This window comes from Hirundo rustica, chromosome Z (assembly GCF_015227805.2).
Source record: "Hirundo rustica isolate bHirRus1 chromosome Z, bHirRus1.pri.v3, whole genome shotgun sequence".
NCBI classification, from domain to species: domain Eukaryota; kingdom Metazoa; phylum Chordata; class Aves; order Passeriformes; family Hirundinidae; genus Hirundo; species Hirundo rustica.
The window spans coordinates 54,971,035-54,997,203 of record NC_053488.1 but is presented as its reverse complement, the minus strand read 5'-3'; the positions used below and the strand labels follow the sequence as shown (position 1 = coordinate 54,997,203).

General features: G+C 35.3%; 1 protein-coding gene across 2 annotated transcripts in view; it reads left to right on the top strand.

The window, feature by feature from the left end:
• The window catches only part of FAM172A (family with sequence similarity 172 member A), a 278,356-nt gene that overhangs the window by 58,179 nt on the left and 194,008 nt on the right, over window positions 1-26,169 (top strand). For both annotated transcript variants that reach the window (XM_040090728.1, XM_040090727.1), the window contains exon 6: window positions 6,580-6,771. In XM_040090728.1, the coding sequence (XP_039946662.1) occupies window positions 6,580-6,771 (192 nt within the window). The remainder of the gene's footprint in view (window positions 1-6,579; window positions 6,772-26,169) is intronic.

The window sequence follows — 26,169 nt, the reverse complement described above, 5'->3', positions numbered from 1 at the left end:
CAAACATGAAGCTGCAGAACAAACAACTTATATTTAACTTACTGCTGAAATCAGCTAATAATAGTAATTATAATAATATATAGAGGGAAATTAGTACAAGTTTCTTCAAAAAAAAAATCCAAAATTCACTGCAGGAATCAGAGATCACATGAAGAAGAAAAATATTGTCAGTAAAAGAGTAGAAGTCCAATGAACTGTCAAAAAATTAAGTGCTTTTTAAAAACACAGGAGAAAAGGTTCCCTTAAGAGCTAATTGGTTAAAAGGGGAGAAAGGTGTTCATATTTTACAGATGAAATAAAATGTTATCAGCAAAATGCTATTAAGTCCTGACATAGTTCTAAGCAAAAAAAAAAAAAAAAAAGACTGAATTAATACAAACTAACAAACTTTTCTGAGGGTTTGTTTTTTTTTTTTTTTTCCCTAAAATTATTTGGGATAGATAAATCTAAAGCTGATTATGATGAGCTGGGAAATTATTTCTTGATGCTGAATAACTGGATGATTAAATAACAGGAGATTCAGTTCTGGTAAATATGAAATTATAGGGAAGATAACTCAGTCTATAAACACAACAGTGGCCTCTAAATGAGCTATTACAACTCAGGAAAGAGCTTGGAGTGATTGTGAGTAGTTCTCTGAGAACATCAGTGAGTGCTCAATGGCAGTCAAAAACCCTCAAAGCAAACAGGATGTTAGGAATTATGAGGTACCGAGAACAAAACAGAAAAACATCGTCATTCCACTCATTATGTGGGCCCTCATGTTAAACACTGCATGAAGTCTGGACACCATATCAAAAAGGATATGAAGAATTAAAAAGAAATACAGAGGAGGGTTGCGAGGATGATCACAGGCATGAAATGCTTTTCAGACAAAGAAAGATTAAACAAAGATTCTTCAGCTTGGAAAATAGATGACTGAGGAAGGAATATGACAAATCTATAAAATCATGAAAGGTGAAGAGAAGATGAATAGGGAATGGTTTTTTGCTTTTTTCATAATAGAGAACCTAAGGGGCATCAAGTTTAAATTATCAGGCAGGAGATCTCTACTGAAAGAGACAGTATTATTTCATATATGTCCCAATTATATTATGGAACTCATTGCCACAGAATACTATCAAGGAGAGAGGTATAAATGCATTCAAAAAAACCATTTGACAATATTAAGGTGGCACAGATGCCTTGAACTATTGTACATGCTTCCCTAGTTATATAAACTGTGGCTTGCAAGATTCCATAGTTACTGGCTGTCAAAGCCAGTCAAGAGTTACTCTATAACCACTCTGTTTTATTACTGTTCCCCTAAGCAATCTGCCTGTTGTCAGAAACACAGAAACAGGACCCTGGACCTTGGTCTGACCAAGATGGCTCATATATGTGTGTGTGTGTGTGTGTACACACAACCTTTTTATGTGAATATTTTAGAGATGAATACAAAAACTTCTTTCAGCCTTGTCAGAGGTGATTAGAAAGTTGGTGTATTGGCTTTCCTTTTTCTGACAGCTGATAATGAAGTTGGTAGTGCTGTGATTTTTGAATATTTGAAATGTTTTTTGGGACTGTGTTAGGTGGAGTGGGCATTTTCCAGCATGATTTTAGTAGGAAATGGAAATACTATGCTTCAAAAGTTTAGCATGGTGGCGTTTAGTGTTCTCTCATCTTCCTTAGTTTCAACCTTGAATGTAAAGTCCAACTTGATGTCTTTGTTTTCTTGGGTGGCAGCTTCAGTTTTGGATACGAAAATTGATTGTATTTTTTTCAGTTATGAAAGTAAGACCAGTTGGCAGATCAGGAGAGCTTGCCCATGCTTGTATTATGCCAGCATCTTTGACTAAACAATTCTGAACATTTTTTTCTACACGGGGAGGCCAGGATCCATGTTGCATTATGGTTACTGTAAAGCATTGCACATTGTACATTCTAATATGTACTAGTGGACATGAAAATTTTAATGAAGGTATCTTGGTTTGAAAAGACAGGTATCTGCTAGGGAGAGACAGGCCTCTCTAGGAATGGGGAATTCCAATCCCTTCCCTCTAAGTTATTATAATTTGGAAGATAAAAGAAAAAAGTTTTCAGTCAGAGCTATGGGGAAAAGAATAACAGTCTTTTACTAGTAAATATAACAGGACAGACAAACGACAACAGCAATTATAATAATGATAAAACAGAACCAAGAACCCCGTGGGGCTTTGTCTCACAAGTCCCGGGCAGTCTGATCTCTTGGGATCCCAAGAGCCCCAAGCCGAAACGGTGGAAACTCTGGCACTGATGGCTGGAAACGGTGCGGTGTCGCGGCAGGCAAAGTGAGTAGTGCTGGAGAAGCCACGGCAGCTGGACCCGGGCTGACCCAAAATCCAGCAGGGCAGGCGAAAAACTCCGAATTCCTGGGCACTCCAACAGATGACAGAATTCTCAGGACTGAACCCCTCCATTAACAGTGGAATCCACGCAGCTACCTGTCACCTGACCGTCCTCCCCGGAAAACCGAGAGCTGAAAAGAACCACCACCCTCAGCTCCCGGGAGCCTTTCCCTCCTGCTAAACTAAGTGATCCACTCCTCTTGTACGGGTTAAGCACCCTTTAACTATCAGTGTTTAGTCTCCTAGCAACTTATGGGGGGAAAAATTCCACAGGAAAACTTAACCCCCAACAGAAGGGTCTCATATTGAGAGAGAGGCCATTCAGTTACTACTTTTACAGTTTCATCTTGTGCTCCATTGAAGGCTATGTAGGAATAAGAGGAAAACTGCATTTTTTTTAGCCAGATGAAGTATTTGTATTTCTCTAGTTTTAGTGGCATAATCAGTGATTGATCTTTGATCTCCTTCAGCTGTTAAGGACAAATAGAGTGTACTTCTGAATTAATTGCATCTTTAACAGCTTCTGGGGAATCCCGAGATGGAAGTTTAAATAATTAGTAACATCTTGTAGTGGTTTTAAGCCCAGCTGGAAATTAAGCACCATGCAGCTGCTTGCTCAACCCTCCTTTTATGTCCCCCAACTGCAGTGGAATGGGGAGGAGAATCAAAGTAAAACTTGCTAGCTGAGATTAAAAAAAGTTTTATAACCTAAAGTCAAGTAAAATACAGTGATAATGGTAAATGCTAATAAGACAAAAAACCAGCGATATGCAATGCTAGATGCCAGAACCCTGATTCCTGAACCCAGACTGGGCACGCTTCTGGGTAACTCCCCCCAGTCTATATCCTGGGCATGATGTTCTGGGGTGTGAAATATTCCTTTGCCAGTTCAGGGCACCTGTCCTGAACTCCAAGCTGTGCTCCCTCCCAGTTTACTTTGCATACCTTCTCACTGGCAGAGCCTGAGAAAAGGAAAGGGAAGTCCTTGACTTTGGATAAACACAACTTAGCAAAAAACTAAAATATCATTGTGTTATTAATACCATTCTTGTTCTGAAGCCAAAGCACAGCTACTGAGACAAAATTAACTCTATCCTGGCTAAAACCAGGACACGTTTAATTGGCAATGGCGCTGAAATGTCTCACCTTGCAGAATATTCTCAGTTATCAGTGCTTTCATCTTTCACTTCAGTAGGTAAAAGTTCATCCTAGAATTATTTTTCTTTGAGAACCAATGGTCTGTTATCTCCAGTTTACGTTCCTTTTGCCAGTTTTGTTACCTAAGTGAAGTTAATAATTGTTCGTAAAATTTCCACAGATTTTAGGTTTGTAAAGTTAGTTGTGGTAATAGTCAAATGTTGATTAGCTGCCTGTAATGTTGATCAGCAGTTGTCAGTTTTATATGTTTGATCATAAAATTCTAAATCAGGATTCTCGATACTGTGAAGACTAACCAAACTGAGTTAGTGAGGTTTATGTTGAAATTCATAGAAGATGACTTTTCATCTTGGAGAGCAAATGAGCAGATTTTTCTCTCCACCAGCTGCTCACAATTCTCACAATCTTTTTTGAGTCTTTTCAGTTTCAATTCTACATATTTGCCATGTTCTTTCCTCCAGTTAGAATTTATACCTACTTTGTAGGCTCAAGGCTCATAATTTTTCTCATGTTTCTTCACAGAAATAAGAAAAATACTTAGTAAGAAAAATAATATGAAAAATACTAGTGGATTTTTTCACTTTTCAACATTCTATCTTATAAACCTTCAATATATAAAATAAAAGACTTCTGGAGCCTAGGTAGGTCTCATATATCTTGGGTTAGTAATGGCTAATTGTTCATGTAATAGCATGGATAACAATAAGATTAGATTTCAAGTGTGATTTGATTTTACTCTATATATTCATAGCAGCTATGCAAAATGCTAACTAGTATGCTGCTGAAATACTTTATAGACTGATACTGTATTAGGTGAAAATTCATTTGAGACAGAAATTATACGGAAAAAAGAAATTCACTGAAAACATGAAGAATCTCATGATATATGTAGAGATCTCACCATAGCTGCTTACATTCATAAACTTCAGTGAATTATTGTGCATTGGAAAAAAAAAAATCCAAGCAAAAGAAAATTAAAGAGTAGTACAATTAAACTATCATTGTAATGTAGATAAGTTTGACATGCCTAGCTACAGAGTACTGGAAGATTGCTCTCACCTGTAAGTAACAGTGTTGAATCAAATTGTTAAATTAATCTAAAAAACATTTTCCTATTTTTATTCAGTTTAGATTTGAGTGATCAGAAATCAGTGTCCTTGAGTAGGTCCAGAAAAAGAGGTGGCTAATAAATGGAAATTATTTTAAGTGGCCTCAGTGTGTCCAGCATTAAATAGTATTCTACATTGATCTGTCAGTAAAGTAAGATTGGGTATAGGAGTGACATTTACATGCATTCTTTAGTGAAAGCTGGATCTCATAAATTACTACTATTTGAAGGTAAATTAACTTCACAAAATCTCTAAATATGTTTAATTTTGGGAAAAGAATCAAACCCAAATTTTTATGATCTTGGTAGATATTTTTAGCTGTTTAAAATTAACTTATTTACAGAAATATGAACTATCTATATCTTCTAGTGCAAATGATTACTAAGTACTACTAGTATTTCTGATATACTACACAATATTTTAGTTTATAAATGCTAAAACCTACAGCTAAGTTACACATTAGCCTGAAATGCAAATTCACAATTTTTTTTCTTAATTATAGTGTTGTAAATATTCAGTTTGTGGGTAGAAGTCAGTTACACCTTGCCAAGTACTATCAGAGATTCAGTGTTGGCTGCCTTTTTACTTAATCTGTTTCACCTTTTAAGGAGTCAATACTGCTATTTCAGAAGCAGCAGCATGATCTGACTGTAGCCTCAGCCTATTCAATAGAACACATTTTTTGCCATACTTTCTATTTTTACACAAACTAAGAGAGAAAGTGAGTACGCTTCCTGTGCAAACTCTGAGGCACATGAGATGTTACTTTATTTTGGAGCTGGAGAATAAGGTCTTCAGTGCTATGGCAAGTATTGAAGAGAGACATGACCAGTCTTTCATTTACAAATTTGTTTTGTTCAAGTAGCCTCACTGACTTAATTTAAAAAAAACCAAAAGTTTGGTGGGACTTATATTTAAAAAAAATCTGAAGATGCATGCAGAATTATTTTTTTCTATTATAAGGGTAGTTAAGAATATATACCCATACATGAGAAAAAGCTAACATAATCCAAATAGCCAGTTCCTTCTTTCTCAACATGGAGATCAGAACTTGATCTATTTTTCTTCTGTGTTGCAGAGAATGTTCCTAGCAGCTGGACAGTTAGGCTGTGGGTGTGGAGAGATGTGAAATACATTAGGAGGGGGAGATGTGCCTGTTTTGTACTTTCTTTCCTATGTATTCAAATGGTGGAAAGAGAATGAGTAAACGTAAGGATTTGTTTTGCCCTCATGGTATTTACATCAGGACAGTTCTTTTGTCTTGAACAAAAAGTGTTGCTTTACTCTCTTAAAGACAAAATGTATTATTAGGATGCAATTTGCTGAATATCAAACTTAATTGGTGGTCTCTTCCTACAGCAAAGTGGCTAAGCATTGACCCTGGTACTGGAGGATTCTTAATGAAGCTGTTATTTAGAACCAAATTGTATTTCTATATTGTATTAGACCTATCCTATTAAATTTGTAACAGACAAATTTACAGTACTGGTTCCTGTGTAGCTTATTGAATATTTAAGTTGAGGTGGCTGATTTGGAACGCTCAAGGATTTTTTTTCTATATCATGTAAGGATTTATTGTTGCATATCAGAAGTGAGAAATTGCTTGCTCCTTTCCCTCTCTCCACCTCCAATTGCTAATTTATGGACTTTCTTCCTGTAAATTTTTGTAAACAACTGATATTTCAGAGCTTAAGCACACCTTTTACCCCTCTTCTTAATTTTAAATGTCCCTTCAATTGCTGTTCTAAAATGTAGTACGTTTATATGTTTCGAAGTTACATTGCGTATTTTGCTTTATTTTTATTTAGTCCTGGGCACACATGCATTGAAATGGTTGTTAAATGATGAATATTTTTATATAAATGTGGTAGATAACTTTATAACTACAGGTTTTCTTTCAAAGAATTTTACTGATGTGTTAAAATGTGTGTTCTCTCTAATTGCAGGTTGATGCAATTGAGACTGAACCAAAGAGCTTTATCTTTATGAGTGAAGATGCATTAGTAAATCCTCACAAGCTGTTGGTCCTAATTCATGGTAATGGTGTTGTCAGAGCTGGTCAGTGGGCTAGGAGACTCATAATTAATGAAGATCTGGACAGTGGAACACAGATACCATACATAAAGAGAGCTATTGAGGTGAGTGAAAGTTCAAGGATACAAGGTTTCATGTGCTGTGGGATGTGAATGTGTGTGCCTGTGCATGAAGAGCTGTGAATCTGTGATGTTTTAATTTTTTAATCAGTATTCTATATCTTGATGTGTCATCGTTGTATTTGTGATTGAAATACTTTCTTGGTTTTTTGGAACATTTTTCTAGTGGAACCAAGTTCCTGTCTTGCAGTAAATTGAAATATAGTTGCATGTCATGTTGTAAACTACATGGCAGTTTAATATGGCAGATGGTATGACAACAGACCTTAGCAGGTGATGCGATGCAGCAGAACACATTATAGAAATTTGTTACAATTTGGATTGCTTTCTTTTGTATTTCATTAAATTTGTGCATATTATTGTTCAATGACTGCTGTAATCTAATGGTAACATGAGCTTTCATGATAACAAGCAATCTTTTTTACTAGGCTTGTGCTTAATTTATTAGAGGCCCAGTCTTTTTTTAGATTTTCACTAAATACTGTTGCATTCAGGTTTACTTCTCAATGTTTGACAATAGAAGACATTTGCATTTTGTTGACACTGTTTTGTTATATTTGAGAGACACTGGACAGTTTGTGTTGTGTTTTTGTCGCTGGAACGTTGCAGGTGTAATTAGTCATGTGCACCCTGCTACCTAAAGGAGACTTCCTGTAGTAAACATTAGAAGAGCTTATTTAAGATTGTTTCTATTATATTTGCCAAGTTAAGCTAATGCTCTACTCTAAATAACAGTTGTTACTGTTACATATTTTGCTAGATGATTAATTTTTGTGGTTGATGAATAAATTTTGCAGCTGTCTTTAAAGTATTCAGGATAAAAAATGGTGCTTTTTTTTAATAAAGCAAGGAAATAATTTAAAAACATTAGGCAATTAAATTATTTTTGGTTTGTTTTCCTCACTGTCAAAGCACCAGACTACACTTTGTGAGAAAAAGAAACCTAGCCCTGTGAAAGTGAGGCTTATCTTTTTCTAACATAAAGGGGTTTTTTATTAATTTTTAAATCAAGATTCAGATACAGAACAAAAAGTACCTCCGGATTACTGAGTTCAGTACAGGTGAATGCTAGTATGCAGCTTCTAGTGCTGGTTCCAAAATGTTTCCAAAAAACCCAAATATCTGTAGCTACTTCAATTTTGGTACAGTGCTTACATGCTTGTGTTTTTGTTCTTGCCTAGAGATGCTGCTGTCTTGGGTATCAGACTTGAGTATTTCAAACTGGGACACTAACCTTGATTTAACAGATAATTTTTAATGGTTATTTCTAGTAGAGCAGAGTTATATTTCTTTTTGCTGTTTTGTTATTTTTCTTTATTTTGTGCAAGGATTTGTGTCAATATGAGAGATCAGACCTACGTTTTCTCAAATTGTTGTTATACTTAAAACCAGATTATTTATCTCTTCATTTTGGATGCTTCGTAAAAGAACAAGACAGGAAAAAGTCCCAGTCTTGGATAAAATTTGAGATGTTGGAGAAAATATTTTTACAAAAGTGTAATCCTTAGATAACATTGGTACATCATACTTCGAGTTCTTATCTTTGAGCTTTTCTTTAATGTGGTTTTTAAGTTCATAGTTCTCTTGAGTTCAGTAATTCCAGCTACTGTAATATGCACTGTCCCTTTTGTGCAACTTAAAATTCTGGTAAGTGTACTACTTGTTTAGGACACATACTATTTATAGTGATTTTTTCATGCAAGATGGAAGTGGATTGTGTTTGGGTTTTTTGTTTGTTTGTTTTTTGTATCCTGTAATCCCTGTGCTGGGAATTGGTTATTGATCTGGTTAGATAAGGCAATATTTTATGGAAGTTGGACCCCACTGAAAGTATTTAATGTCATTTGGTTATGGCTAAAAAGACAATACTTACAGGTACATGCTGATAACATGTCAGCTTCGGGTACAGATCATATAAATTACATTTCTAAGTGCAGGAAATTATGGTAGACTGTGTGTAAGGAGTCTATATAATAAAAATAATAGTAAAATTGCATCCTTTTCTGTTTTTTCTGGTGTTCAGTCATCTAGTTGATTTAGTCACTTCTGTCACTTATGAAATAAAAATAACTAGCCAAGATCATAAATAGTCTGAATGAAAATTGTGCTAATCTCTCATGCAACATTTTTTGAAGTAGGGAGTTATTTTCCTAGATCATTCTGTGTTTCTTCTAAAGAGAGGTCTCATTTTTAAATGAAACCAGCAGACCTTATCAAATCATCAGTGCTGATGACAAGAGAGCATAGATTTCTTTTCTAATAGACTTACGTGAATTTGAAGTGGATAATGATATGTAGGATTTGAATATTCCCGTCATCTGTTGTGACTTTGCAACACATGCAGGCATTGCAGCTAAAACATTTGCTGAAGACTAAGTTCTAATTAAAAAAATAAAATTTGAAAATTACAGAAGTGTAGTGCTTGAATGTCCTATGTGCAAGAACTAATTCAGAAATATCTGCTTTTTATAAACAAAAAACCCCACAGTTTTTTGCTTTTAAAAGTAAAAACCCCACCCTCTAAGTAGGCCAAAACCCACAATTTTTTCTCAGTTCATTTCCTGGAAAAACTGAAAACAGGGATGCAACAGCTAGGGTTATCAGTGAACAGTGGACTGAGCAGGATGAACTGATACTTCTAAGCAGGAAGTTAAGGGATGAGTAGAAACTCTTCCTCTCTGATGGCAACACTTCTAAGTGACACAGAGTTAAGAAACCCCTCTTCTCAAGCATGTGTGGAACAAGGGAACAATGTACAGGCTTAAAATTTTGAATTTGAAAATCCCAGTATTTTGGGGCTGCCGCACATTGTAAAGAAAAATTCAAAGAGATATATCCTGGTGAGAATTCAAGTAGTTAGAAATAAGCTTTTCTTTTCATCTGTGCAATTCCTGTAGGTAATGCTTCTTCTGTGTTTTATATCAAGCCCTATTGTGTATATTCGATCTTTTGTCTAAAGAGGTATTTTGAATAGTTGACAAGAGTTTATGTGAAGAGGTAACATTATTGTGTTAATTTGAAAATTCAAACTTGGTACTGTAGATGTTGAAATATGAAGAGAACACATAAGCAACTGGATAGAGAACAGATTGTAGGAAAAGGAGGAGGGAGAAAATTGTACACAATGTGAAAAACACATATAAGTACATTAAAATGTGGAAGGAACAAAACCTATTTTAGAAAAACGAGTATAAAAAGAAAAATATGGTAATAAGCCTGTAAGAATGTAACAAAAGTTAAACTAAAACAAATACTTACTAAAATGATATTTAAAACAGAATAAAATGGCAATGTCCTGTAAATACATAATGTTGCATAAATTTGTTGTTTTGTTAAAATAGAAATTTTCTATTGAAACTTTCTCTAGTTGTAAACACTGATTTATGACAGAAGCAGTTACCTGGTGCATGAGAGACTGAAGTTCAAGTCCCTCCCCTGGGAATGAGTGACCATTCCATTTATAATGAGAATTTTGCTCTGAAGATATTCCACTTTTTATAAAAAAGTAAATTATGTAAATAAATAAATGTAGACTAAAAGAGTAATTTTAATCTGTCTCTTCTATATTTTCCCTAAATGGCTTATTCAGGTTGGTACAGTGAGGCTCTTCTCAGATAATTTATCGTTTAGTCCTGCATTCAATAACTGAAATAGTGCCAGGAAAAGGTGATGAAAGACAGAGGCAAATTCTTAAATTTAATGATGAGACTTGGGATGTCAATAATTAAATATTTACGGTCTGGTTTCATAGTGGTTGTTGAGGGGCTCCCTTGTTCACTGTGTTAGAGAAGGAGAGACTGAAATTGTTGTACTTAGAGAGGATATTCGTTCTTTGGGGAAACAGAAGCTCAGCTTGCCTTGGTTGGACATTTTGAAGAGTTTGGGAGTACTACTATTTTGGATACTTCTCCTCTAGGGATTAAATAGGATATCAGCTTACTGCACAAGCACAGGGAAACAGTTGGATGTTTTCTCAGTCTTTGGAAATTCAGTACATTTGTTACCTAAGATAACTGCAGTCCCAGGGATGCTAATGAAATTCAACCACAGCAACTGTTGTTTATTTATTAAAAAAAAAATAAAAAATTAAAACTATCAAAGAATTGTTACCTGATTTCAAATTCAGATATTAAGATATCTTAGATACTTGTATTATTTAAAGAGGAATTGATAATTGAGATAAGCTGGAAAATAGGTTCTTCAAAGAACCTGGACGATATTTTTCAGAAGAAATAGAGCAGCACCTAAAAATACGACTTTACATGAACAAACAAAAAGCCAAAGCTCTGCATGAGAGGGATATTAGCTGTGGAAATGTTTCTTTAATAACTGGTAAAACATGATTTTCAGCTTCAGTTGTCTGTTGTGTTTATCCTATTCTTCATTTTTTTTACAATCTCTGTTCTCTTTGGTCAAAATATTGGATTTATTCACTTATACTAATGTCATTCATTTGTACAAAACTGTCAGGTTGGCAGTATTTACTAAGAAATGGTGAGGGTTATTACTTTTGTCAGCATGCAGTCATATGTCACTAGTTCTGTAAGGCACTTGAATGGAACCACAAAATCGTTCAGTATAAAAGCAGTAAATTTTCCCACTATAAATTTTACGTGATGTAGTAGTCTTGATGGTTAGTAACTAGTATGATAACACATACTATTTTGTGTTTTCTCTTTCAACTTCATAAAAATCGGTCTGTTTCAGTAGTGGATATTTACATATTGTTACCCAGAAATTGTTATGTGTAAATTACAAAAATTCTTGCTAAAAACGTTTAAATCTGACTTTCAAGTGTAGAATATCTTGTTAGATGAACATATTTTTGGTTTGGTCTTATAGTTTATACAAGCTTAGCATAGTATCAATAATATGGGAAAGTGACACTTTATGGAAAAAAAAAAGCAGCTGACATTTCACAATTGTCAATTGTGAAATAGGCAGTTATAGTTCTGCCACAGAATACTAATATTCATATGCCTTTTATGTCTTCTATGTGTATTGTTGCAGAAGGATGTTAAAGTACCTCATTTATTTATTAATGATCAGTTGCAGTGCCAGAGCAATCATAATCTTATTTGGGTTTTTTAATACATTGCTGAACCATCGAATTTCACTAAAACAGGCAATAATTTGTTATATTGTTTTATTTCAAATGCCACTTTCCTGACTGTGGTATATGTACTTGGCTTATTCATTTTGTTAGACCATAGAACTAGTGTTGGTTGTAAAGTCGTTTTTAGCAGAGAAAATCTGTATTTAAAACTCCCCCTTCTGTGGTAATTATACTAACAAAACTTAGAGGTTTTTGGATGATCTTTTGAGATCTTTCATAAACATAAACACAAATCACAATGTATTACTAAACAAGGAGTCATGTATAATTGGTTTTAAATCAACCATATGCTGGAAAGAAAACTTAAAAAGCACTATGTTTAATTATTTCAAAAACATTTTATGAGGAATTAATAATCTCTCAAATGCTAGTCACCAAGCAGACAGAAGAAAAATTTGCATGGTTGAAAGTAATATTAATTGATCACAATTTACATAGTTATACATGATAAGCTGTATAGGAGTTAAAATATTAAGTCAGAAATTCAGGAAAAGGTTAAAAGCTTAGACTAATACTGAGCTGACAGGGTATATAAACCCATACCAGCCCCCATGCCAACAGAGGAAAACAATGAGATGACAGCTCTACTGATTGGAGAGGGGTTGCTAACGACAGCTTATTCCTTTATGATTTCAACTCTTGACAGAAGACAGGTCTGCTTGTTGCATCATGGCAGATGTATCATTACCTTCTGGCCCTGTCATGACTGAACTGGAAAAAAAAAACCCCTCACTTGCAATTCTGAAAGTCTCTTTGGAATTTAGTTCATCCTTTCCCAGATACATTTGCCATTGTTGTATTAATTGTGTGTATTACATTCTTACAGTTTTCTGTACTGCATAATTTGATAAAGTAGAGATATTTAGAGATTGCTTTGTCCTCTTTTATTCTGCTGTTTGTCGTGCTTTAGGCTCCAGTAGCACCTTGTGTTGTTTTACTCATACTTTGTCACAGACCTCAGAAAATCACTGTTCAAGATAAAAATACTTTGATAAATGTGGCTTGAAAATATTCTTTTCTCCATTCAAACTATTTCAGCCATTTTTAATTGGCTAAGTATTAGGTTAAGGGCACTCAGTGAACATTTAAAATAGTCACCATCATTTTAAGAAAAGGGTTTAATATGCGTTTAAATGGCCTTTTTCATCATATGCATATTAGGATTCTTCCTTTCCACACCACAACCCTTCCCCCCCCATTCAACTTGTTGGATACCCAACAGTGACTCTGGAGACTTAAAAAAAGAGTAAGAAGGGGTGTGGATTTTTGAAAGTATGTCAAAAGCCTTGGGGTTTGGGTATGATCAGAATTTCAATAGAGGTTGAGATGAGTTTAAATGCCTAGAAAGGGAACATAAAAATCTTGTTTAATTTCTGTCATGTTGTTCTTTTTTTAGTCACTCTGATGTCTTTTTCAAATCTGCTTTTCTCTCAAGCTTTGTGGTACTATATTCAAGATCTGGGCTTTTTCCTCTTTGTATTTCGTTTTAACTGCTGATCCCTTTTCTGTGCTGCTTCTGCCTTTAATATCAGCTGAAGCAGTCTGAATTGCTGAATCAAAGCCGTTTTGGGAGAGAGACAGTGTTTAAGATGGTGCAGGGTGAGATTCTCTGGGTAGAAGGTAACACTTCCTGCAGTTATAATCAATGCACTTGATACTTTCAAAGGCAGGAGAAGCCACGACTTGCTCAGGGGTTAAACTTTTTAAATAACTTCCCTTGGGAAAAATGCCATCAATAAAATGGAATAATTAGTTGAAGATTCTTGAGTAGCCTAGGTTTGAAAAGAAAAGATTAGAGATAGGTCAGGTTTGCACTTCCACTGTATTTTCCCTCCTGTTTGTTTTTGAAAGTATGAGCTTTTGTTTAAATGTGTGCAGTATTATAAAATCAACCTGCTTCAAAAGAAGTGTGATCTTTTTAAGGCATTAATTTTGTAGTCTTATTGTATGTGTAGTCTAATGACTGTAAGAATGGAGTTTAAATTCTGTATAAAAATACAACTTCAGATTTGCTAGCTTACTCATTTTCTGCCCACACATTTATTCTGCAAGTATTCATTTTAGCTAACAAAACATTTGCAACTTTGAACCTTAATAAATAAGCTTAAATTGTAATGTACATTCAGTAATTTTAACATTCAGGTCTAAATAACATTATGCGGACATTCTGTACGTATGATCATTGATTTCTGTAGAGACGAAGAAGTTTACACTGAAATTCATCGCTCTTTGGTTTTTGTTATAACAAAATTATTAGTTTGATAATTTACGATTTTAGGAGAAAATTTTTGAAGTTTTAATGATATTCTTTGTATAATCATTTTTATTCATGCAGCTATTTTAAAAGCCAAAGCCTGACTAAAAATTTTGCTTTTGTATATAGTGTATATATGCCTACTGTACAAAATACCGATAAATAATGCATGAATGGCTTTGGAATAAAAGGTTCTTACCATTCATTAATTACTTGTTTATTTGAACTTTTTATTTTTCTTAAGGGAAATAAAATCACAGACAGTACTCTGCAACAGTAACTAAACGAGACTTCAGCAAGCACATAACCTATGTTTTTTAGAAGTACAACATTATACTTTCTAATAAATTACATTGCAATGAGATCAGTACCACTGAAACAGGTTATTTGTTAGAGATTATTCTGCATACAGATTTGTTAAAAACGTTAGCAAGAAAGTATAGACTAGTCTCAAATTCAGCAAGATACAAATATTTCTGAGGGGTTTTGGAGTTATGTCTGTGGCAAAGCTGGCTGTGAAATTGTGACTTTAATTTCTCTGAAATTACAGTGGGGCTTTTTCCATTTCTTTACAGATTTTCAATTTATTATTTATTTTAAATTCATTATATGTTTGTCATTTGAAAGATTGATGGGTAAATACATACTAGTATGATTTTACTTGGAAATACAGTAATTACTTACGGTTGTAATCGTGTAGTTGTAATCTAGTGTTGTTTTGATTTAGAGAATTTGGGTCTATGGAAGTGTCATAGCTTCGTGGTTATTTATCTCTGAGTACAGTGCATACAAGTAACATCTAGTTTTAGCTGATTTGCTCTCATTTCAATGTGGGATCATCCAGTCAAGCTGTGGTCAGGGCACCAGTGCCTTCACAGGGTGGTATGATTTAGGATGGAAACTTTGCTAGGCTTTACTTTCATGTGTAATAAACTATGCAAGTGTGCTTATCTGGTTATGGAATAGAGATTTTCAGTACCTTTCATATGGTTTTTTGGCAACATTTTCTGGTCAGGTGATCTTGTCAGTGATGGTGTGAATATTGATTTTTGAGAGTGTCAGCATGACAAACGAAATCATAGAACCTTTAAGATTGAAGAAGACTTCTAAAATTATTGAGGCCAACTGTTTACCCAGCACTGCCAAGTCTACTATATTCCTACATGTCACATCTACACAACTTAAAAATGCCTTCAGGAGTGGTGACACCACCACTGTCCTCTGCAGCCTGTGCCAGAGGTTGGCAACCCTTTCTGTGAAGAAATCTTTTTTTCATATCCAATCTTAACTGTTCCTGGCATAACTTGAAGCCATATCCTCTCATTTGATCATTTGTTACGTGGGAGAAGAGACTGACCCCCACCTGGCTACACCCTCCTTTCAGGCAGTTATAGAGAGTGACAAGGTGTCCCCTGAACCTCGTTTTCTCCAGGCTAAACCCCCCCAGCTCCCTCAGCTGCTCCTCACAGGACTTGTGCTCCAGACCCTTCACCAGCTCTGTTGCCCTTGTCTACACATGCATACCAACTTTTTTTAAGCATTATTTTAAATTGAATGATCTTTACTTATTAAGATTCCTCTCCTGTAATATGGGATGACCTATTAATTGTTCATTGGTTGACATATTTATCTTAAAGTGATTTAGCTTCATTTTACTTCTTGAAAAAAAAAAATCAGTAGCCAGCACTTTTGTTCTCATTCAGGAGAAAATTAGTTCAGGAATCAATGTTTAAATATTTTTAAAGACGTTAACTCACTGTCATTTAAAAATATTTAATACCTATTTAAAAATACTAAAATTGTCTTTTGACTTATTACATGTATGTATACATGGCTAAACTTTCACCTAGATAACCTTAATGCATTATAAAGTGTAATTTGTATTCTTTATAATATACATCACAGAAAGAGTATTACACATATGTCAGTGTCAGTATGGTATATGTATGTGTTCAGTATTACACTAAATTACCAATACTCTGTTGAGTTTTCAAATGAATCAGCACTTAAAAGACTTAACAATTCAATGGTGAGATAAACACTTCCTTATTCATGTCATGAAATGCATATTTAAATGAAATTACCCCTTATTTACTGTGCATTGAGCTGGAAAATACTAACTTTAATGCATAGGAATTCAATAAAAAATTTATATGCTTTCTGCTTAACTACTTTAGTACTGTTCTAATAATGCACATCGCTGCTTCAGGTAATAAGAAAATAGATATGACAAAGACTTTGTTATGCAAATTAGCACAGGATTGTAACCTTTTGAAAATACAAAGATCTTTGGAATGATATATGTCCCTTTTGATTAAAAACTTTTAAAAGTTTAATAATTCTGTTAAGACAAACTGAAACTGTGGGTAATTGTCTTCTTTTCCCTGAAATGAACAAATTATAACATCAAAAAACCTGGGAGTGAGGTATGTAGTAGGTCATTTACTGCTGCAGGCATTTTCTCTCCCTTCAGGATGTGCTTGTTTAGTTTCTCTCACTTTGTGCCTGTAGCACTCTGTGGTGAAATTCAGACATGTTCTTCCCCTTCAAGGAATCTCTGGGGTGGTAGATAACTTATACAAAATTAATAAATAGTGTTGCTTTTTTTATCTTACCCATCCCAGGCAATTCATTTCCCTCTTGAGAAGAGTTGAGTTGCACAAAACATGTTTATTAAAAAAAAGTGTGGTTTTATGTAAAGTTAAACAGAGAAATTAGACAAAATAGGGTGAAATGTGTCATTAAGAAAATGGAATTACTTAATTTTCAGTGATTCATTTAGAGAAAAAAGTGGAATGGTGAAAATCTGTTATGTGTTGATTAACCTTTTTAAACTTGGAATTTTTGAACATATTAAGGTATAGGAGATTTTGATAGGTTGGAAGGGGGGGTGTTTCTTTGGAGTTTTGTTTTGTTTTGTTTTTAAATTCTGGGCTTGTAAATTTAATTTCCTTTCAATTTAAGCAACATTCAAGGAGTAAACCTGTTTTGAGGCTATTCAGCTGGATGATTATTTTTGGGGAAGACCAGTTGTACCATCTTGTGTATTCACAACCATTTGTTCTAGCATATTGCAGTTTTAATCCTCTTAGGAGAAGGAGAGATTGGCACAGATAGCTTAACCTGTTATATTGTGTGCTACACTGCAGCCTCCCTCACTGTCACGCCAAAGGCAGTGAGACTTCAGACTTCTTTGGAGGGTAGAACAGATAATGAAGCTTGGGTGTAAATATATGCTGGTATATAGAGGGAAAACAACTTGATATTTTCCCTTTTTTTTTTTTTTTTTTTTTTCTTTTTTTTTCTTTTTTTTTTTTTTTTCTTTTTTCCTTTTTGGTAGTTGTTGATTTTAATTGGCCTTTTGGCTGTGAAAGACAGAGTTGCACTTAATAATGTAATGGTCTTATACAGTTTCTTGCTTCTAAATACTTGGAAGAATCCTAAGAAAATATGACTGCATTAAATATTATTTATTGTAAAGTTTTCCTCCTAGGTGTTTTCCACTGCCATTTTAAGCTTTCCTTAAGAGTATATGTACTTAGGTAGTAAGTAATTAATATTTTTTCTAAAAATCATTTGAAAAATATGGGCAGAAAATATTCATGGTGCTTCAGTGCACAGGTGATTGAGTTTCTTCTGACCCTCTGTAGCTGAGCCTGTATTTTGAATCCCAACTCTTCCTCCAGTGTTGAGAGTAATGTGATTGAGTCTTCTGGAATGCATTCCTGAATGCTGATAACAGGAGGCTTTTCCATGAAGCGCAGAAGCTGCTCATGTGGAATATGCACTTTCCACATCACGCATGGTTGAGATCAGATAGGCGATGTTCAAGACTTGACAGCTCTGGTTCATGAACAGTGATATTTATACTGAAATTAGGACTATCTGAGTACTAATATTCAACTGATACCAGCTGATGAAAAAAATAAGTGCTTCCAAGATTCCATTTTAATGCTGCAGTGGTGGTGGTGTTGTCAAATACTGAAAACTGTTATTACTATGGTTGATTAAAGTAGCATTTATTAGTTAATACCTCACATTGAATCAAACAATTTCTGTCTTTATGTATTAGAAGAATGTAATCAATTTGATATTTTTTGTTAATGTTGGCATTTTTCCTTTTATTTGTTGCATTTATATTCACCATGTTAGTCCAGTGTTTCTTTTTGCTTCATTTTGAAACTTTTCTTGAAATAACACAATCCAGATATTTTTGATTCCAGATTAACCTCACATCCCATACTGTATGTCCACCTCTACATATATTGTCTTGTGAGAATTTCATTACATTTAATATATTTTTCTAAAAGTAGTTTCATGCAGGTATGAAACATTTCAGGACAGGAGAGTAGTGGAAGTTTTAAGTTTAAAAGTATTTAAAGTATTCAAACAGCTGACTGAGCTGTTCAAATATCTTCCATCTTAGATTAATACGAAGTTCTTTAATGTTTTTCTCGGGGAAATGAAGGTCTTTCATCTAGCCTTATTTATAGAAAAAAACTGGGGGGAGGTTTTTTAGTATTTCACAAGGACTCCAATAAAAAAATCATCTATAAGCTCCAAAGACAGTCAAAATAAATATTTGCTACTTTGACTTCTTACCAATTCCATTGTATTAGTACTTTGAAAATGTTACTCATTTCTCTCTCAAGTCCTTGTGTTTCTCTTCGAGAGATTATTTTAAAATGTAATCAACACTGGTTTTTACTTCCTAATGGTGGTGGTTTTATGGTGTGATCATTTTACATTTGTAGGTAGGCAAATACTTCTGTAGCAATTTTTTTCTTTAGTTTACATTCTTTCAATTTGAAAGCACTGCATTTTCAAGCGCCTCTACATGTGAATATGTATGCAGGTATATACATGTGTATGTAAAGAAAGGTACAGTGCATCCTGATTGTCCAGTTAGTTGTAACTTTTCAGTTTTATAAATGATTGCATTAGATGTGGAACATTCGGGAAAAATCATAATTCATTTCTTATGTCATTTGAATTTGGAAGCTGCATGTGAGTTTTGTGGTTTTGGAAATGCTGATTGTATAGCACTGGAAAAGTACTATTTCATGTTGTGGTTTTCTTTGAGCCCAGTCATTTGTGATATATTATAAAGGGGTTGTATTGACTATTCTTCAAAGCTAATAGTATTTCAAATGTCATACAGGTTAACTTGCTTTGTGATTTAATTTACTATGGCTGTTGTACGTTGCATTGTTCAATTGAGTAACTTTTAAGAAGCAAACTCATAGAACTTGTAGAAATAGATGATAATTCTGTAGGAGTGAACAGCTGACATTCTTATAAAAGCTTTATAACTTTTTAATCTGAGCAAATATTTTTGTTGTACCATGTCCTCAGTTAAATGAAATCTGTCTATTTCTCCTATATAACAAAGTACTGGATCAATGTCAAAATTGTGATATATTTACTGTCGTAACATTCAGGATCTCTGTCTGTAGAGATACTATTCCTAAGTGTGGGGTTTTTAGTGCAGCATGACGACAGGAAAAAAATTTGAAGAGAAGGCAGCAGTTACCAATTTTACAAGTGTCTTGGCAGTCACAAGATATTTTTTGCTAATAATGACATTGAAATTGTACAGCCTTTAGTTTTTTTGTTATGAAGCTGATGTTGAGGCACAGCTGTATATGCTAGTTTTAGCAATAGACCCATTTTTTAATCCTATTTTAATCAAACTTTTTGCTTGCAAAAAGCGTACAAACTATCAACCCTGAGGAGTGAATCCTTGCAAACTGGTGCATGCACACAGGTAGTGGAAGCTCTTTCTGAACAAATTAAATTAGTAATGTATAGTACTCTTTTTGTTAGTATTAAAATCCAGTTCAGCAACAGATTAAATGGGAAGTCTTTCTTGTTTTTAATTTTTTGAACTAGGAAGACAAGGATTCAAGCCTTCTAGGAAGGAATAAAAGAAGGCTCTACTAGATTGGCTTTAAAAGCTTTGATTTGTAGAAAATATCTTTATATGGTGGTTTGGTTTGATTTTTTTCAGTTTTTGCTTTTTTGGTTTTTTCCTTTCTGTCATGTCTTGCAGTAATTGTGATCCAAGATTTAGGAATGCTGTGCCTCTAGGTATCATAAGTGGAAAGTGATTTAGGTTCTGTGACAGACTTCACATCAGTCCTCATGTGCATTTTGTACATTGTACATGCTGGGGGTTGTTTCAGAATAACTCCATCTTTTGTACGTCAAATGTATTTTGTTTTGAAAATTAGATTTAAAAGTAATGCCAAATGTAATAGTGTAATGAATGCTCAAAAGAAAGCACTAAGAATTATAAAGAACAACATGTAATCAGATCTTGCATTTCTTTTGGGATGTTCTGACATGCCACTTTGTGTGTAAGCCTTTACTGAAGTTTTTATGTAAATATGGGGGTTTTCCTGACTAGTTTTGTATACAGTAAAAAAAGTTAAGAGCGTACTTTGAATGATACAGCCTAGTTTTCTGTAGAGTAGAGAAAGGTCGTAATTAGTACAGTGTTTATTCACTATCTGACCTGCTAATTAAATAGTATTAATATTATTTATTTTCCCTAGAGCATTTTGTCTCAGGGATGCTTCAAGGTACTATTTGACTGTTCTTATGAAATGGATTATGAGATTGCAATAGCTTTTTGAACACTTCTCACTATAGGCCTTTTCTCAGCCATTTTTTGAACTGCATATAAATCTTTATTACTTGCAGTAGAACATATTATTTGTCTGGGAAATATCTCAGTACTGCTTCTGTTTAAAAACTTTTTATGTTTGTTTATAGACATTTGTGAATGTCTATGAAGTCAGCATTTTGGATTGAGAATGAAGTTGGACCATCACTGCTCTTGCCAGAAAGTGACTGGCCAGTTTGTGGAGATGCAGTGTCTCTTATTTTTGGTTCTGGACATTCTAATGGTGGTTTAGTAGTAAGTCCCCCAAGTTTCTGCGTTCCATTCCCTTGAGCCAGTTTCTTGACCTTTGTTTTGTGTTCAAATATTTATCCAAATGTACTAGCTTCATTAGTACTCTTATTTCCTCTCCTTGTGAGTTTGTATTGAATAGCTTAATTCTACCTTGTATTTCTTGGTGCACAGAGACACACTGATCACATAGCAGTATGACCTCCTTATTTTTCATTTACACATCCAGACATGAATGTAAGAAATGGAAACCTTCATCTGGATAGCAAGCACTTACTTCATTAAGTCTGTACATTTCAGCTGCTAAAATTTAAGATGTGTCTGCTGAGAATCCATGTATTTTCAAAAGTTTGTAAGTTGGCCAAATTTGAGTAGTAAATAGGAATGGGAGGCCATTCCAGCCAGAATTTAAGCTCCTGATTTAAAAAGACAGGTGCTGTAAAGTGTTCTATAGCAAAGTTCACTAGGTTTTTGTAAACAGGCAAACTGAACTGTTCTTTCTCTTGAATATAGATTAATGATTTACTGTGAGATTTTCAACAGAGTTCAGCCTGAGGCAAAACCAGCTGTAAAATCTAGCTTAAGTTTGGTAAAGTTCTGAGTAAGTCAGAAGAAAGTAACTAGTATTTTGTGAGCCTTAAGGATAGGCAGATTAATTGATTTCCAGCCACCATTCACTGCAGTATAAGGGTTCCTTAATCACCAGATTTGGAGACCAGCATCAAGAAATTGTACTTATAACCATAAAAGTTCTGAGTGAAGTTCTCACTGTTTGTTTTTTGATCAGAAGCTTATGTCAATTTATGAATAACACAGTTGAGCTATTTTTACTGTTGTCCAGGTTCTAGATATAATAAATCTGTTCTGGAAATTTTTGTGTATTTTCTTACTTCCCCTGCACCACCCCCCCCCCACCCCGGGTATGCATCTATCTTGATATTCTGTAGACTGAGAATTGCTGAAACACCCAGAGGTCTGAGGATAGTAACTAAGCATTAAAATGTGACATTAGAAGATGATCACTGAAGTAGCTGGTTTATTGAGTATGAATGCAGAGTCACTTGTTCTTTAGCTGTGCATTACCTCATGTGCTGTGGCTTACCATTTGGGACATAACATTATGCAGAGCTTTCACAAATTTATCGTAGTCCAGTTCTTGGATAATCTTAGCTGGGATCACGTGAGACAAGGTGTTCAGATTCAGTTTGGACTCACAACTCCTAGACATTTCCAGAATTTTATCCTGAAATAGTTCGGTGCTGACTTATTTAACTGCAATTCCAAAAAGTGGAGGTCTCTTGTTTGAGGGACAATTAAAGCTATTACAGTAAGTGATGACGGTGCGCTAATAGCAGGGCAGTGCATCCCTCCAGACCTCTCAAGTACAATGGGATTTACAAACTACCAGCTGTCATATACTGAGTGCTGTATGGGAACTTGCAGAGAGGAATAGTGAGATCATTGTAATAAAGGTCAGTAGGAAAGCAGACAGCTTTGTGCAATACCTCATAGTTATCATGGGGTAGAAAGAGACATAAAGAATCAGGTTGTCAATGAAGTTGCTTCTCCAGAGCTAAAAGTCAGGTTGCTCAAATACAGGACAAGTTTAAAAAGTTTGAAACCAAAGAGTGTATTTTTTCACTCATTAGCAACTGTGTGAATAGGCATGGCTGCTATCCCCTGTATGTGAGGAAAAACAAGACCCTATTTTGTTTGTGACAGCAATATAAAAGAAGAAGAGATGATAGAGGAAAGTGATAGAACAGCAGAGCTTAGGAAAAAGTCACTGGAGGAGGCCAAGAAATCCTTACATTTCAAGGAGAATTTAATGCAGCCTATCCAGATGCAGAGTTAAAAGCAGTACTCTTATCAGTGCAGACACAATGTTAAGAAGTGCAATCCTTGATTGACTGAGAACTGCTGTCTTGTTAGATGACTTTGAGTGTTGCTGCCCAGTTGCTGGCATTGGTTGTTGGAAGGAACAGGAAGAAAGACAGAGCTCTAGAGGGAGAAGAAGGGAGTTAGAGGGGCTATGTCCGGTTGAGTGGCAGCAAGGAATTGTGTTTAGAAGTCTCTGCAGTACTTGGAGCTATTTTTTATGGATGACATCCATAAAAATGGATGTTGAATGTAGATGTTGAAACAACTTTTTGAACTAGCAGGGGACATGGTCTGGAAAGACAGAGTCTGTTATTGTTACAGATACTGTAACAATGTTATGTATTGTGCAGTAACAGGTGCAGGAAAATTAATCCTCTTATATCAGCTATTCAGAAAATTTCTGACAAGCCTAAAAATGACATTCCTTTCTCCTGCCATCATGGCCAATATTTTAATGTTGACATTACTTTCAAAATACCAGTATATTTAAAGAAAAACTGTGGGTGTTGGTGGGAGACAACTTTTTATTATTGTCTAGTTAATTTTTTATTATTTTGATGGGCATTTTACTCTCAGGAATTTGTAGTTCACCCCTCAGTAGTGTTGTAGACTCTGCTCTATCTCATTGAAAAGAATACTGAGTACTAATGATATTTGGAAAAGTCCATATTTTTTTTTTCCTTCTACTCTTATTAAAGAAGAAGCTGACATTTCCAGAGTGCATTATGAAAAACAATATGGAAAAATAAAATTTTCCAGTGAACTTCTGGGGAAGGTTTTATGTTCTGAGATGTTAATCTTAGAACCAGACAAGATTGATTAAAAGTAATACAGTACTTTTTTTGGATTTAGATAAAGCTGTGAAATGGCCTTCCATCCGCAAAGGACAACATCACCTTTTTGTCAAGGTAACCCTAAACATTCAGGGGATGCTGAAATGGATTGGCGCTGAAAGTGGAACAGTCCATTTGCAGGTGGCTGTCTGTCATTTCTGTGAAATAAGGTAGCTCTCAAATGGTTTGAAGATTTGTAATGCCCAATTTTGTGGAAGAGTGTACAGTAGAGGAAACGACAATAGTATTCAAAAGTTACCAAAGACCAGGACTGAAGTTCTGGGGGTTTTTTACACTTTTATATGTGCAGTTTCTGGATATAGTTTTGCTTTAGTTTTTAGCTATTCATTTTTCATGCTTTGATTTCATCCTTTATAAGTAATCTCTTAAATATTTTTCTATTGCCCAGTGCTTAGCTAAAGAAGATTTACTTTTTTCAGAGATGTAATATCTTATTCTTGAAAAATCTCAGGGCAGTGAATAGACTGTGGTGGTGTTATAAACATCAGCTGTAAAAAGTGAACAATGCAATATAAGAGTCTAGTCCTGTTTTATTTCATATCCAGCTACAGGCTATTCACTTTATGAGGTAGTACAGTATGCATTTATAGTGCTTACTTTTGCCTTGAATTTTAAGTTGCTCCCTGAAAATTCTTAGTACTTTGTTGTATGATGTATCTAGAATGATAGATACTAATAATAACTAATAAAACAGTTCTGAATAATATTTATAACATTAAGAGATTAATTTTTTTCCCCCTTTGGCTCAAAGAATTTGTCATTTACAATGGTTTTACATTCATGTTATTGAAAAATAACTTTTATTGTAAGTGATTTGGGAATAACTTTTCAGAAAGGAATTACCAAAGAAATTTAGTGTGATAGTGTGTGTGGTGGTTCTTTAGAGAGACCCAGATGACCACTGATGGCAAAAGGAAAGAGCCTGCTCTTTGTCTGGGTGGGGAAATTATAGCTTTATTTGGCCGAGAGGTGTCTTAGCTCCTTTCCTGTCCCCGCAGGTGCCAGAGTGCCTGAGGTTCCGCCCATCCCATGGCTTTTTCCTGGGGGTACGGGCCTAGAGGCAGGGACAAGCCACTCCCCAATCAGGGATAAGGTGGGAGTGGAACAGAGTTGGGTTACCTTCCAGTGTGGGGGATGGAGGCAGCGGAGCAGGGACAAACCACGTGATACAGTTTCCAAGGGGAACAAGGAAGAAAATGTTACAATTCCAATATAAAATGAAACACAATATAAACCAAATTAACACACTGTAACATCTTCCTCTTTCCTACTAAATTGAGAAGGAAGGCTCATTCCGTGGGAGATGTTCAGAGTTCGGACCTTGACTACCTTTAAAGTTGAAGAAGAAAAAAAAAAAAAAAAAGACATCCAGTGCAGATGAACTGTTCAGAAAAATACTGTTAAGGGAAGATGATAATTAGGAGAGGGTTCGGCATTTTCTCCTCCTCCAGGCAGCACTGGCCACTTGTGGGGCCTCTGCAGGTGGCTTTGCAGTTTTAGGGATGAAAGGTTTCACCCTGTTGGCTGGCACCCATTTGGGACCTGAGGGAGTGGACACGCAGGCATACCCATGACCCCAGGTGACCAGTTCATGAGGACCCTCTGTTTCCCTGGTTGCTGGATCCTTTACCATTACTGGTGGCTTTGCTTTCAGCTGCAGCTGGCAGTTCTCTCTGAAATGGTGCACAATTGGTGGGTTAAGATTTTCATATGTGCAATTTAAAAAGTTCAGAGTGAACAAGGTTTTGGTTAACTGTATTTGAGGTGTTTCTAATTTTAGAGACTGATGTTGGCTGTGGACCCTTTTGAGATTTTGGTGGGTCCTTTCCATGATGGGCCGACCTGTAGGGGAGTAGGGGATGCCTGTTTTGTGCTCTACTCCCATTGCTGCAGGAAGCTTCTGAACTCCTTGGATGTGTACGTGGGTCCATTATCAGTTTTTATTGATTTGGGGATGCCCAGGAAGGAGAAAGCCTGTATTAGGTGTTTCATGGCATCACTAGACTTCTCCCCTGTGTGGGCAGAGGCATAGACAGCTCCAGAAAAGGTGTCCACAGATACATGGACATACCTTTGTCTACCAAAGGACATGATGTGTGTCACGTCCGTCTGCCATACCTCACAGCTGTTCAATCCCCTGGGGTTCGCTCCTGCACTCAGGGCTGGGAGTGTGTGTTGCTGGCACAAGGGACACATTCCCACAATTGCCTGAGCCTATTCCCGAGTTAGGTGGAACTGGCGGACTAGGCGTGGTGCATTCTGGTGAAAGAGCTGATGGCTGATTTTGGATTGCCTGAAGATGTTTGGGAGTGGGGCCATCTCCACAGGCGCAGCAAGAGCATCAGCCCTTCTGCTGCCCTCA